Genomic DNA, 14,774 nt, shown 5'->3' on the forward strand with positions numbered 1-14,774 from the left:
CACATTGAAATCCCAGGGCTGCTTTCCATTCTGCTGTGGACTGAAGGAAGAGTGTGAGAGTTTTACTGACTCTACTCACCACACATCTGATTGCCTGCTCCCAATAGACTTGGGAACAGCTTCCTCTGGCCATATACTCCATCTCCAAATAGCTAGTGTGAGTTCAGAATTCTCGTACAGACACACGTCCAATTCCCACAGGCCTGAGAGCTTGCTGGGTTTGTGGGTGGGGATTTGAGGGATGCTCAGCAGCAAGTGACCCAGGCTGTGTGAACCATTCCCAGAACCAAGCAGGAGAAGGACCCTCAGGGCCAACATGTCCTGAGTTAAAATGACATGTTTCTTCCAAGCATCTTCTTCAGCTCCTGCTTGATTTTTCTAATATACAAATGTGAGTACAGGTGAAAGTCACAAGTCTTGCAAGGCACCATCTGCCCAAGAACTCATTGTCACTGGAGATTGTTTGGTCTGGTCTCCTTCCTATCCTTGCCTTACACCTCACCCTCAGCCAGCCACCATCCTGTGTATCTTAGAAAGTTCCTCGTCCTTTAAATGACAACAATTTAAAGATCGAATTGGCTTTTATTAGCCATTCTGGAATTGGGTAACATCTCATTCCATGAAACAGAATGAGTGCTCCGATGAGCTGAGCAGAGGAGGCCAGCTTTATAGGCAGAAAGGGACTAAGGAAACAGAAGTAGAACAAAAAGTGATTGGTTGTTTCAAAGTGGCTTTCTTTACAGAGTTCAAACAGGGGACTTCCGTATCATGCTGCCTCAGGTAAACTGGGCCCTTTCTGGTGCCCAGGTAAACTGGTTGCTGTGAATCTCCTGTTTTTTGTTTGTTTGTTTGTTTTTGGAAAACTGGCCTGTTTCAAAGTTTAGTTTGACGACACAGCTCTTAGCACAAGTAACTCCATTTTGGTTTGGTCAGGTCTGCTGGGGCCGAGTGCAGGAGCTCAGTCCAAACAGTGGCCTCCTATAAGCGTTGTTCAACACCTCCAAACAGGCATGCTGATGTCTCAGAGCTTTGTAAGGGGTGCATCTCTCATGGGACTCCTTCCTCGCCCACATCCCTGTCATCTTGCCAAATCATGTTGGTCTAATACCTTGCAGGTCAGATACTCTTTGGTGCAAGAATCCTTTGGTGACTCTCCCTTCTCCTTCTGCGTCCTCCCCTAACAGGTATTAATAGTTTTGCAGAGCTCCGTGTTTTGTATATTTATCTCTATGCCTGTTGCCCCACTGCCCTCCCCCACTTTTGCAGTAGATGGCGTTCCTGGAGGTCCTAATTCCTTTCCTTCTTTCTTCTGTTTGTAAATCTCTCCATTCCTGGTGCTTATCACAGTATCTAGCCCATAATTCATTTATTGTAAATGTCTGTTGAATGAATAAATGGATGAAGTACATTATGCTTCCTGAAATTTGAGTATAACGTCAGGGTGGAAAGTTGTAAATTTTACGTCAGCTAGCGTGAGCAGAAAACAAAGCAACATTCCTCTTTATGTATTACATAATGTTTGTGGTAACAAAGAACTGGAAAGAAAATGAATGTCTGTCAGTGGGTGAATGGCTAAAAAAAAATGGCACATCCATACTATGAATTATTATGTGACCATTAAAAGACTGCATTAGCATCAAACCCAAGGGACTTGGGGGGCTTTCTGTAATGTCAAAGTGGAAAATATGTAGGCATGCTGGGCTTCATTATAGCATGGTGATTGAAGGGTAGGGGAGAATCTGAAGATGGGTAGAAGGAGAAGCTCAAGTTTAAAAAAAGAAAAAGACTGCCACGTAAACAGCAGGCGTGACATCACATGTACACATGGATGCAGAGCAATGGAGGTGAGAGTATATACTAAGAAAGTGTGCATGGCTCCTGGCTTCTGGTAGAAGCTCTGTCCAGCTATAAAACAAACAATTTTTGTTGTTGTGAGGAAACTGAGTGCAACAAGTCCCCTGTGGATTTCTCCTTGAAGTCTTTGTAGCACATTGAAATCCCAGGGCTGCTTTCCATTCTGCTGTGGACTGAAGGAAGAGTGTGAGAGTTTTACTGACTCTACTCACCACACATCTGATTGCCTGCTCCCAATAGACTTGGGAACAGCTTCCTCTGGCCATATACTCCATCTCCAAATAGCTAGTGTGAGTTCAGAATTCTCGTACAGACACACGTCCAATTCCCACAGGCCTGAGAGCTTGCTGGGTTTGTGGGTGGGGATTTGAGGGATGCTCAGCAGCAAGTGACCCAGGCTGTGTGAACCATTCCCAGAACCAAGCAGGAGAAGGACCCTCAGGGCCAACATGTCCTGAGTTAAAATGACATGTTTCTTCCAAGCATCTTCTTCAGCTCCTGCTTGATTTTTCTAATATACAAATGTGAGTACAGGTGAAAGTCACAAGTCTTGCAAGGCACCATCTGCCCAAGAACTCATTGTCACTGGAGATTGTTTGGTCTGGTCTCCTTCCTATCCTTGCCTTACACCTCACCCTCAGCCAGCCACCATCCTGTGTATCTTAGAAAGTTCCTCGTCCTTTAAATGACAACAATTTAAAGATCGAATTGGCTTTTATTAGCCATTCTGGAATTGGGTAACATCTCATTCCATGAAACAGAATGAGTGCTCCGATGAGCTGAGCAGAGGAGGCCAGCTTTATAGGCAGAAAGGGACTAAGGAAACAGAAGTAGAACAAAAAGTGATTGGTTGTTTCAAAGTGGCTTTCTTTACAGAGTTCAAACAGGGGACTTCCGTATCATGCTGCCTCAGGTAAACTGGGCCCTTTCTGGTGCCCAGGTAAACTGGTTGCTGTGAATCTCCTGTTTTTTGTTTGTTTGTTTGTTTTTGGAAAACTGGCCTGTTTCAAAGTTTAGTTTGACGACACAGCTCTTAGCACAAGTAACTCCATTTTGGTTTGGTCAGGTCTGCTGGGGCCGAGTGCAGGAGCTCAGTCCAAACAGTGGCCTCCTATAAGCGTTGTTCAACACCTCCAAACAGGCATGCTGATGTCTCAGAGCTTTGTAAGGGGTGCATCTCTCATGGGACTCCTTCCTCGCCCACATCCCTGTCATCTTGCCAAATCATGTTGGTCTAATACCTTGCAGGTCAGATACTCTTTGGTGCAAGAATCCTTTGGTGACTCTCCCTTCTCCTTCTGCGTCCTCCCCTAACAGGTATTAATAGTTTTGCAGAGCTCCGTGTTTTGTATATTTATCTCTATGCCTGTTGCCCCACTGCCCTCCCCCACTTTTGCAGTAGATGGCGTTCCTGGAGGTCCTAATTCCTTTCCTTCTTTCTTCTGTTTGTAAATCTCTCCATTCCTGGTGCTTATCACAGTATCTAGCCCATAATTCATTTATTGTAAATGTCTGTTGAATGAATAAATGGATGAAGTACATTATGCTTCCTGAAATTTGAGTATAACGTCAGGGTGGAAAGTTGTAAATTTTACGTCAGCTAGCGTGAGCAGAAAACAAAGCAACACCTCAGACAGCTAACTGTGGCATGATTCCACATCAGTCTTCGTTTTACAAAGGAAAGTAGTTGCTAATTTAACAAGAAATCTTGGCTAATCAGATAACGTACGATGTTTTTAGTGTTCAGTGTATTCATTTGATAGTGATTAACGTAAAAATGGTCTTTCATTTATTTCCTTTTTTTGGAGGGTGTCTGGGGATCTGTGAATCATGGAGTCTCAGGTTTGGACTTGACTGGAAGTGAAGTCATCATTTAGTAGAAGGGAACAATGAAGCCGTGTGGATCCGAAGGGCTGCTTTTAATGGCTCATTGTTCTCCCTGCAGATTTTCACCGCTTTGCCGCCCTTCACTCTGGGAATCTTTGAGAGGTCTTGCACTCAGGAGAGCATGCTCAGGTTTCCCCAGCTCTACAAAATCACCCAGAATGGCGAAGGCTTCAACACAAAGGTAAACAGAGTGTGATCTCAGAACTGTCACCTCAGAAAGGCGTGGCTGTTTGATTCTAGTCATCTGCCTAGGAGATAGTTGAAGCTTGAGAAAGAACATTTGAGAAGTGCTGAGAACATGATCCACTCACCCCACCACCACACACACACACACACACACACACACACACGCGCGCGCCACAAGCCCAGTGAATTCAAGACGCCTTCTCAGGCGACGGGTCCATGCTGTGTGGGCTGCAACCTCCAGTCCCAACATGCTGACTCCTTCCCGCTTCTCCCCATCAGCCCCTGACATCAGTGTGGGCAGCAGCTCCCACAGCCCAGGTTCAGGATCCGCTGTCAGAGATCCCCCTTGCGTGGTCCTGCAGCCCCATGTGGAGGCCTGTTGGCAGCTTACCTAGCTGTTGCTGGGTTTGTCATTTGAAATAAAATGTGTCTTTAGCTAGTGCGTAAAATTGACTAGATATGAACTCAGGGATCACATGAGTTGCGGGGGATTTGGTTTTCTTTTTCTGGACCAGAGAATCAGAAAGGAACCAAAAAAAATAAAAAAAAAGAAAGATATGGGTGATCCTGACAAACCCGCGCCAAAGCTGGGTGGGGTGTTAAAGGGGTCGTGCAGTCTCAGACAGCAGAGGGGTCTGCCACACAGATGCCATTTGCGGCTGAATGTGGCAGAGTGCTTGGGTGACCCCATCCAAAGAAAAGGGAGATGTGTGCCTGGGCACAGAGGGGCGAGATGTGAGCATGGCTGCACGGCCTTGTTTCTGCCTCTGGTCTTTGCGCAGGGGGGATTCAGAAGTTTAGACAGAGGTCTGTTGCACAGTTCACCTCCCGTGCTGTGTGCTGGTGGCGGTCATGATTTGCGTGCATAGTTCCTGGGCCGTCAGTGAGAAGGACACAGGGAGTCACCTCTCCAGGCCTCAAGGAGAGAACAGTCTCCCGGGGCCTTTCTTCTGAGCCAGATGTTCCTGACGTCCCTTACAGCTGCTTTTTTCTGGGGAGGCTCACTAGTTACATCCGAGGCAGGGAAGAAACAGAAAGGCTCCTTATTGGTTCTACCGTCTCCCACATCCAAAGAGACCCGAGGGACTCATTTTACCAATCCTTGTTGACTGTGATTCCGTTAATGGGAAAATATGACCCATTTTCACTGCATTATTTACATAAATCCATTTTCTACAGAATTTGAATTCAAAGGCCATTTGAGGTGCGAAGGAAGTAAGAGCTGAGAATGCACGGAAACTTATCTGCAGACACTTTGAAGAATTTTTTTTTTTTTTTTAAGTAGAGAGGTCAGAGATGGTGCAAAATGAACATTTAAAGCAGGGGAAAATTCCATTGTCTTATAACATTTTTCACTATTTTCTGTTGTCTTACCACTACTTAGGCTCAAACTATATGATAATTTCCAGGGACAACTTGTAGATGTTTAAATAAATTTAATCTGGCTTTAATAGTTAATAACTCGAGGGGGGCAGCCAAGATGGCCGAATAGGAATAGCTCTGGTCTACAGCTCCCAGCGTGAGCAACGCAGAAGACGGGTGATTTCTAATAGTTAATAACTCTGTCATCACGGTGGTTAAAACAATGATTGCGATGTATTAGTGAAACTAAAGTTTAGAATAAACTAAACCTTGTGTTCTTTTTTCTGACCTTTAAACATTAAAATAAAGAGAATTTTCAAATATGCATATTATCTAAAATCCCAAAAATAAAAGAAGAAGTTGAGTGAGAGGGATTTGAAGTAGTAAAACAAAAGAGTGAGAATGCCATGTAAAAAGTTACAAGTGGAATGTTTTCAGTGCTTTTAAGACATCCCATCTGCCCCGACACAGTTTAATTGTTAAGAAGAGACACAGTTTTAGTCTCTTCTTAACAATTTTGACCTAGTACCCTTTTTCTGGATGTTTGTAAAATGGTGTTGTCTCTCTTACAATGCTAAAGAAAACTGATCAGAGTGAATTTTTCACATGTGGATAGATTGTGTTGGTCTGCATACATGTGAGTAGATATTTAGGTCTTTGTAACTAAAGTAATATGATCTGGAGATAATCCAGTCATTTGTATGTAAAAATTAAATAATCGATTTGGGTGGGTTTTTTTTTTTTTTCAAATTCAAGAATAATATGCTACTCCTGGAACCGTGCAGCGCACGGCCAGGATCCTTCACAATGTGGCGTTTGTTGAGAGTTTCACAGAGGTCAAGCGTTTTGGGCAGCTCCTGACTCCCTTGGTTTGTTTTTCCTTAGGTTTTCTGGGGTCACTGCATCAACGCCTTGGTCCACTCCCTCATCCTCTTCTGGTTTCCCATGAAAGCTCTGGAGCATGGTAAGGGCTGTGTGATTTCACCTGTCAGCAAGGAGCTTTGCAGCCGCTCTGCTGCCTGTGTGTTCACAATTTTTTTTTTCCAATTCTGCAGAACAAGAGATCACAGGAACACATTTTAGAGGAAAAACATACCTAAAGCATAATGAGAGCTAGTCCCAGGTTTATAGCTGTTAGGTTTCATCAGTTCTGGCCTTGAGAACCCATTTTCTTTCCAGTTGACTGGATAGTTTGAGTACTAGGAATACTCAACTCAGTTTTAAAAACTATTTGAGTCAGAGATCTTCAAGGAAAGCCCTGTACTGTAATGAAATGTTGATGCTTTTTGTCCGTGGTTTGAAATTCTCTTTTAATTACTTTGACTTTTATTTCTGAGCCTCCCCTACCCATAAGCAGAATAACTCAAATCTTATAAGATTTGAATCTTATTCCTAGCTTTCTGAAAGAGTGTCCTGTCCTTGATGTACGCCTTTTGAAACTAGAGTTTGAGAACTAATTCTCCAGATTGGTGTCTGTCTTTACAGCTAGAAGAGGATGTCTGAGAACTGTGGCAGACTCGGTGTTTTTTCACACTTCTTAATACATCCAGAACGTGGCCTCCTAAAGAGACATATTTTTATTCTCAGAAAATAAAAATGTATCATGAGAATGCTACTCTTTCATCCCTCTCAAATAGTAATAATCCCCCTGGGAAAAATTACTCCAAATGTTGACTAGACAAGGCCCTTTATTGTTCAAAGAACCAAAGAATATAAAGTTTCCAAGCGTCTTTGTTTCTGTGTCAGTGAGTTTTATGCTTCAAACAGAAATGATTCATCCTCACTGATATTCTTTAACCTATTAAATACTGACAGAGAAAATGCATGCACTGCCATTTTCTTATGCCACGTGACATATTCTTTCCATTTCATCAGAACTCCTTTTCCTTCGAGGGTTCCTAAGTCTTTAAATCAGAGAATACAATTTTATGCTTTCTAGCCCCACCCCAAAAAAGAGCATTCTAGTGAAATCATTTTCTTTTAACTTGAAACCCTTCTTGTGATTCATCTTTACTCAGTGGATTTAATTTCTTTTAAAATGGTTTTGTAAATAAGAGTGTGTACGTATAAGAGTTTGGGATGTGATTTTGTTTCAGAGGCTGTGATATTTTGGTGACAGACTCAGCCATCATTGTAGCAGGAAGGATTAGTGATGGGAAATGGTATATCTGATGAGCATAAGAGAAATTTGAGCAATTATCCTCCATACCTGAGCCCAGGCTTTGGTACTTAAGAAGAGTCTGCAAATAGCATGAACTAGCCACAAGTACTCTCTGAAGACCCCTTACCACTTCTTATCTAGACATCCTACTGTGTTCCTAACTCAGAATTGCTTGCCTTTTGACTCTCAGAAGCTTTACAAGATGGTCATTTACTTACCTGCTTCAAAAGGAACTAGGGTGGCTGTTCTGCAGTGGAGACGATGGTTTTCTAATCCTGGAATTATGATCATATACATTCAGTTGGTGCCTTGTGGTTTGTGGTGAAATTGCTATAGTTTACCCAGATTCCATTATGTAAGTCCATTCATTCACCTAACATGGTCAGTGTTTAAAAGGATGTAGACTCCCAGCAGTTGCTAACTTACCTAAGAGACAGCACCAAATGAATTTTAAATTAGTTTTGCTATCCTTATCTAATTCCTCCAAATTTGGCAAATTACCTGGCAGCCAGCCAATAGGATGCTTTTTTCCTCTTTTTATTATCACCATTATCATCAATGTCATTATTTCATTGTATTTATTGAGCCTTCGGCATAGGGGTTTTCTTTGAGTTGTGTTGCAAACGATAATCTATTGGGTGAAACTGTGTAAAGTTAAGTAAATTGCAAATATTAAGTGTATCAGAACAACAGAGGGACATTGGTGTTCTTGGTCATTAGTTGACTTCCCCTAACAAATTGAATATTTTAGAATTAATTTCTAAATTCTCACTGTTAGTGCAGAGAAAAAAATCATTATATTATTGCTCATTAACCTTATTCCTGTTATGTTCAAGACACTGTGGTAGATTCTAAGGGTGACAGTAGATATATCAATGTCGGTCTCACCTTCAAAGAGTTTGTAGTATGGAAAGGGAGATTAGATTTTGTCTTAGTCCATTTTGTGCTGCTATAAGAGTACCATAGACTGGGTAATTTATAGTGAACAGAAATGTATTTGGCTCATGATTCTGGAGGCTGGGAAGTCCCAGGTCAGGGAGCTGGCTTCTTGTTAGGACCTACTTGATGTGTCATCCCATGGTGGAAGGATATGGGGTAGAGAGAGAAGGAAGGAACCCATGCCAGTGACAACAGCATTAATGCATTCATGAGGGTGGCACCCCCATGACCCAAACACTTCCTATCAGGCCACAGCTCCCAGCACCACTGCACTGGAGATCAGACTTTCAACACATGAGCTTTGCGGGCTGCATTCAAACCAGAGCAGATTTGCAAATGAATAACTCCAGTACAAGGTAAAAAATAGCTGTTTCAAGTAAACCATAGACAAAATGCTATTAGATATCAGAGGACTGAGAGATGCCTTTCATTTGGAGTTATTAATAGCTTCCTAGGGGAGGTAATATTTAAGTTTAGCCATGAAATCCAGCAGAAGGAAGAATCAAGCAAAGTGGGGAAATCAGGACAGGTGTGGAAAACTGAGCAGCTGAAGGGTGAAAGATGGGGAAATTTAGGAAGGCAGATAAAAGCTGAATTACAGAGGGCTTTGAGTATGAGGTTAAGAAACCGGGATGTGGCTGGGCGTGGTGTCTCACGCCTATAATCCCAAAACTTTGGGAGGCAGAGGTGGGTGGATCACCTGACATCAGTTCGAGACCAGCCTGGCCAACATGGTAAAACCCCGTCTCTACTAAAAATACTAAAATTAGCTGGGTGTGGTGGCAGGCACCTATAATCCCAGCTACATGGGAGGCTGAGGCAGCAGAATCGCTTGAACCCGGGAGGTGGAGGTTGCAGTGAGCCAAGATCGCGCCACTGCACTCCAGCCTGGGCAAAAAAGCAAAACTCTGTCAAAAAAAAAAAAGAAATAAAGAAAAAGAAAAGAAAAGGAAAGAAGGAAGGAAGGAAGGGAGGGAAAGGAGGGAGGAAGGAAGGAAGGTTGGAAGGAAAGAAGGAGGGAAGGAGAAGAAAGAAGGAAAGAAACTGGGACTTAACTGTTTAGGCATTGAAGGGTCAGTGTAGAATTTAGATCTAGAATTTTATGATCAGGGCAATTTGGGAAAATAAACCTGTCATGTCTTGTAAGGTGAGCGGTAGAAAGAAAACTACTGGCAGAGATTCCAGGGGACAGCTTAGGGAGGGTTAAACCCAGGAATGGGATAGTGTTTGGAGAGGGTGTTTTGTAAGGAGCTTCTTTGTTTGCTGAGATTGTGGTGTATCTACAAGGTAAGAGGCTCTCTGAGGGCACAGTGAATATAGATATCAGCAAGCCAGGCACTGCCTCTCCTGCCCTCTGGAGGCTTCCCTCTTGAAAGAGGAGTAGGGGGTGGTCACGTGGGACAAGGGAGATGTAGGGCATGGTTGGGAGAAGGAACATTCCTGGCCAGGACCTTGCAGGTGCACAGGACCTGAGCTGCTGAGGCCATAGGAAGTGTTTTAGTGGGACTGGGGGTGCCTGGACTCTGAACTCTGTCAGCCTCTGGTGAGAGGCTCGGGACACTGGGCATTCCTGCCCCAGACTGGAAAAAACAGTAACCTCCTACTGTAATCTGACTGCTCATGACCCCCCACCCCCCCAATTCATATGTCAAAACCTCAAACTGTAAGGTGATGGTATACAACATAGGGCCTCTGGGAGGTGATTAGGTCATGAGGGCGGATCTCTCAGGAATGGGATTAGTGTACCTATAAAAAGGACCCTAGAGAGCTCATTTGCCCCTTCCACTATGTGGGAATGTAGCTAGAAGACATCACCTATGAGGAATGGGCCCTCACCTGACACCACAACTGCCACTTCCTTGATCTTGGACTTCGCAGGCTCCAGAACTATAAGACATGAATTTCCAAGGGTTATAATCCATGCAGTTTATAGTATTTTGTTATAGTCAGCCGAAAGAACTAAGACACTCCCTCTCCTCCTTTCCCTATCCTTCTGGAAGTATCAATCAAAACAAATCTCTACATATTTCTAGCATCCCCCTTGTAGTGGACAACCACCCCTAGTCAAGACGACTACAGCATAGAGAGGAGGTAGGGGCTGGAAAAGGGAACTAATACTTGAGAGAGGATCTGATCACTAACACCTGGTTGGGGGGGAACTTTTTCTCAGGGCAGGGCTGGAGGTAGGAGAGTTTTGTGATGAGATTTGCCTGTAAAGAAGATTAAGACTGCTCTGTAGAGAAACACATAGGATCTGGCAAGAGTATGCCAGGACCATGCGGTTGCACAGGACCTGAGCCGCTGAGGCCATGGGAATTATTTTAGTGGGACTGGGGATGGCAGGGATTTTTTTGGTAGGGATGGGAGTGGCAGGGATAAAGACTGTAAGCAGCAGAGGACCAGGATATGTCAGCTGACTGGAGGACTTGTTTATGTGTGCTGATTTGCTGTCCTGAGTACAAGTGAATTCTTATTACACTTTTTTTTTTTGAGACAGAGTCCCATTCTGTCTCCCAGGCTGGAGTGCAGGAGCACGATCTCAGCTCACTGAAATCTCCACCTCCCATGTTCAAGTGATTCTCCTGCCTCAGCCTCCTGAGTAGCTGGAATTACAGGCTCATGCCACCACGCCCGGCTAATTTTTGTATTTTTAGTAGAGATGGGGTTTCACCCTGTTGGCCAGGCTGGTCTCGAACTCCTGACCTCGTGATCTGCCCACCTCGGCTTCCCAAAGTGTTGGGATTACAGGCATGAGCCAATGCGCCTGGCCTTATTACACTCTTAATTGTCATTTAGGAGAATGTATATCCTCCCCACCCCCAAAGAGGCATAGGAACATGGCACCAATTTGAGACAAACTAGGGCACTGTCAAAGCTGGGGGCCCTTGGTCTAACAGAGGGGTGCCTTCAGGCCTCTCCCCTCCCCCAAGAGCTGCCTGAAGCCATCCCTCAGATGGCCACCCACACCTAGAGCCCCAGAGGAGTTTTGTTTGACCGGGGGCTGAAGTCCCTAGAGTAGTTTCATCTCCCACTTGATACCGTATGGATGATGTCACAAAGACAGGAGGTTTTACTAGAAAATTCTGCCTCCACCATCTATGGAGAGAAACTCAGGTATATATCAACAGTGTTCACTTTGGGCAAGGCAACAGAAGCACACTTCTTCTTGGGAAGAAATATTTTGAGAAGGTATATCGTTCATTCCCTAGAATGCTTCCAAGAATTTTGCTTTGCTTATTTTCATGTGGTTTTGGAGAGACTTTTCAAAGCACTCCTTTGCTGATGGAGTTTGTGATGATTCATTTCAAATTTCAAAATAAATTTTTCCACTCAAGCAATTCAGTAAATCAGATTTCTTCCAACCATCACAGCCATACACTTACTGCCATGGTCTGCCTGCAGCTCCTCGCCTTTGATCTGGAAAGCGATGCTAGGTTAGACCTAGGATGTCACCTTCACAGGGACCCAAGTCCATCAGGAGCCCTGGTGTCAGCCCACACCCGGGTTTCCTGTTGGCATGTCCAGTCGGCAGAGTTGAGCAACCCTCCTTGAAGGGTAATGTGGTTATTGGCAAAATAATACAAAATCGGTCTTGATTTTAAAAAAGGAAGTATTCAGATTTTTCTTGATGAAATTTAAGAGGGAGGTGATGGGAAAGAGACTATGCTTAACAAAAGAAAAGAGCTCCTAAAAACATTTGTTCTTGATTCCCCAGAGTCCACCCCGTAGAAACTGCTCCCTCACCGTTTAAGGAGACTACCATACGGATTCTTATGTATGGGTACTAATTAAGCAACTGGGCCTTTCGACATTTTTGGAGAAGTCTATTTTATAATTTTTAATAAATTTGCTCCTGTAAGATCAGCCATGTTTTGTATACTGAAATAGTAGTGCACGTGTATAAAATAAAACTTAGTGTGACTCTCTTTGCCCCTGGCATTGTTGGGTCATATTAGTTTAAACTATTTCTGACCCTTACTTTATTACTGAAAACTTGAGTGTTTCATACCATATAAATCCTGAGACTTGCGTTGTTTCACATTAAGCTAAATTTGGGCAAGATTGCCAGTGTTCTCTGAGACTGCAACTTCTTAAACTCAATTATTCACTCATTTTTGTAAAAAGATAAAAGAGTGGCTGGGCACGGTGGCTCATGCCTGTAATTCCAGCACTTTGGGAGGCCGAGGCAGGCAGATCACCTGAGGTCAGGAGTTCAAGACCAGCCTGACCAACATGGTGAAACCCCATCTCTACTAAAAATACAAAAATTGGCCGGGCTTGGTGGCGCATGCCTGTAACCCCAGCTACTTGGGAGGCTGAGGCAGGAGAATTGCTTGAACTGGGAGGCAGAGGTTGCAGTGAGCCAAGATTGTGCCATTGCACTCCAGCCTGGGTGACAAGAGCGAAACTCAGTCCCAAAACAAACAAAAAAAAAGATAAAAGAATATGTTCTCTATGCCAGGCTCCTCCTGTGTTCTGGGGACACAGTAGTGCGTATAATAGAGGAGTTCCCGCCCTCATGGAACTGACACCTAGAGAAGGCAGGATTTGAACAGGAAATGTTAGCAAAGCAGAAGGTCAAGTTCAGATGGGATGTCTTCCAGGGAAAACTAACCTGGGCTGAGCTTTAAGGACTGCTTCCTGGAGGATGTGGCAGCAGAGTTGAAGGATGAGTCGGAATGAGGTAGGAGAAGAGGAGAGAGGAAAGAGTTTCAGGTTGCAGGAATAGAATAGTTCCAAGAGAAAGATGGCATGAAGCAGTTGGGGGGAGATATTGTGGGGCAGATTGTGAGACACAGATTGCCCTGGGATGGTGAGAGTGGAGATAGAGAAGTCAGACCTTTCCAGGCCTTTTGGAATAAATGAGCCTTTTGGAGTATAAGTGTAATAAGGCCATTGGCAGGTTTTAAGCAGGGAGCTGTGCAGTCTGATTTATTGTAATATAACCACACAGGCCAGGATAATGACTGGAGTCCTGTTCCTGGGCTGTTGCTGATCTAATGTAGCAATCATGGCACTTGAGAAAAGTGGATGGGTTGGAGGCAAAGCTAGAAGGACTCAGTATTGCATTAATTAATAATCCCCTTCTCCACCTGGTTGCACAATGTCCTAAACCCGCCAGGAGAATGTGCTAATGCAGTCATAAAGGGCAACAAAATACTATATTTTACAGTAAGGTATGTGAAACAATACACTGACATATTGTTCCCCCATAAAAGTCACCAACAGTGCTATGTGCAGCGTGGAAAAGATCTAAAATAAATTTAAAAGATTCAGAGACAAGCATTAAATGCTAAATGGGAGAGGAAAAGAGGGTAGTAACTCCATGTGGCCTCTGCCATCTGGGAAGACCTGCAGGGAGGACAGAGTGTGGTGAAGTTCATAAAATCCTGAAGTTAGTGGAACTTGCTCCCTAAGAGCTAGAAACACAGAACATTCTGGGAGTCTTTCAGATTTGTACAAATGAAACTACAGCTCATAAATCTGCATAACTAGTTACTAACCCGATCATAGTACATTGAAAATATAAACAGGTTTCCAAATTCAAATGCAAGATTTTTGTTTCTGTTTTGTTTTAAACCGCAGTTATGAACTGCGGTAAAGCTCTGACTTTAGCTGTTTTCCTGTATTGTGACAGTGCACCTCACACATCCTGAAACCCAGAATTGGGCTGGAAGGGCCATTGTTTTCATTCAGTTAAATATTTCTTATGTTTCAATGTCTCTTTTAATAAACTCTGTGTTGCGCGTATTTTAGACAGTTGGGTTTAGTGTAATGTTGTAAGAAGTGTGAGCCAGAGTTCCTAGATTTCACCCTTAGCAGGAAGTTGAATCAAGATGGATTAGCCAGGGAATCTCAGGGGCTTAACCCAGTAAAGAGTTATTTCTCACCCATGTCCCTATCCAGTGGAGAAGTGCATTGTTCGTGGGTGTGTTGAGTATGTTTTTCTTATTTTCCATATTCCCGATGCACTGGCATTAGGGGCCTTGATTCCGGAGACACTGTCCTCCCAGGGCTAGCTAATTCCTGAAGTTAGCAAATGCCTCCCCTGCCTGCATGCCTTTGACATACAAATCAACCAAGCCCGAGCCCACACCCCCAGCCACCTCCTTTATCAAACTCTCGCCCACTGAGCAGGTGTTCCCTTTGCCCAACAGCACCCCAGGGCCAGGTACTCAACAACTAGGGACCATCCTTACAGCCCCGAGCCTGCCAGAATTACTCCCATTATACAATCCTAAGTGTCCTCAGTCAGCATACCTACCCTGCCTCACCTGTTCCTCCCTGTAAGAACCCCAGTAGAGGCCTGGGCCATGCTCAGCGTCTCTCCAACCTCCTGAGCTCCGTGGCGCTACCTGGCATGGCCTTGCCAGGCATGCTGTGC

At 44.0% G+C, this 14,774-nt stretch overlaps 1 protein-coding gene across 4 annotated transcripts in view; it reads left to right on the forward strand.

Annotated features, from left to right (window-relative positions):
• Positions 1-14,774, forward strand: part of ATP8A2 (ATPase phospholipid transporting 8A2) — a 657,192-nt gene that overhangs the window by 462,607 nt on the left and 179,811 nt on the right. For all 4 annotated transcript variants that reach the window (XM_034936476.3, XM_055096569.1, XM_008971630.3 and 1 more), the window contains 2 exons: positions 3,800-3,922; positions 6,175-6,253. In XM_034936476.3, the coding sequence (XP_034792367.1) occupies positions 3,800-3,922; positions 6,175-6,253 (202 nt within the window). The remainder of the gene's footprint in view (positions 1-3,799; positions 3,923-6,174; positions 6,254-14,774) is intronic.

This window comes from Pan paniscus, chromosome 14 (genome assembly GCF_029289425.2).
Source record: "Pan paniscus chromosome 14, NHGRI_mPanPan1-v2.0_pri, whole genome shotgun sequence".
Taxonomy (NCBI): domain Eukaryota; kingdom Metazoa; phylum Chordata; class Mammalia; order Primates; family Hominidae; genus Pan; species Pan paniscus.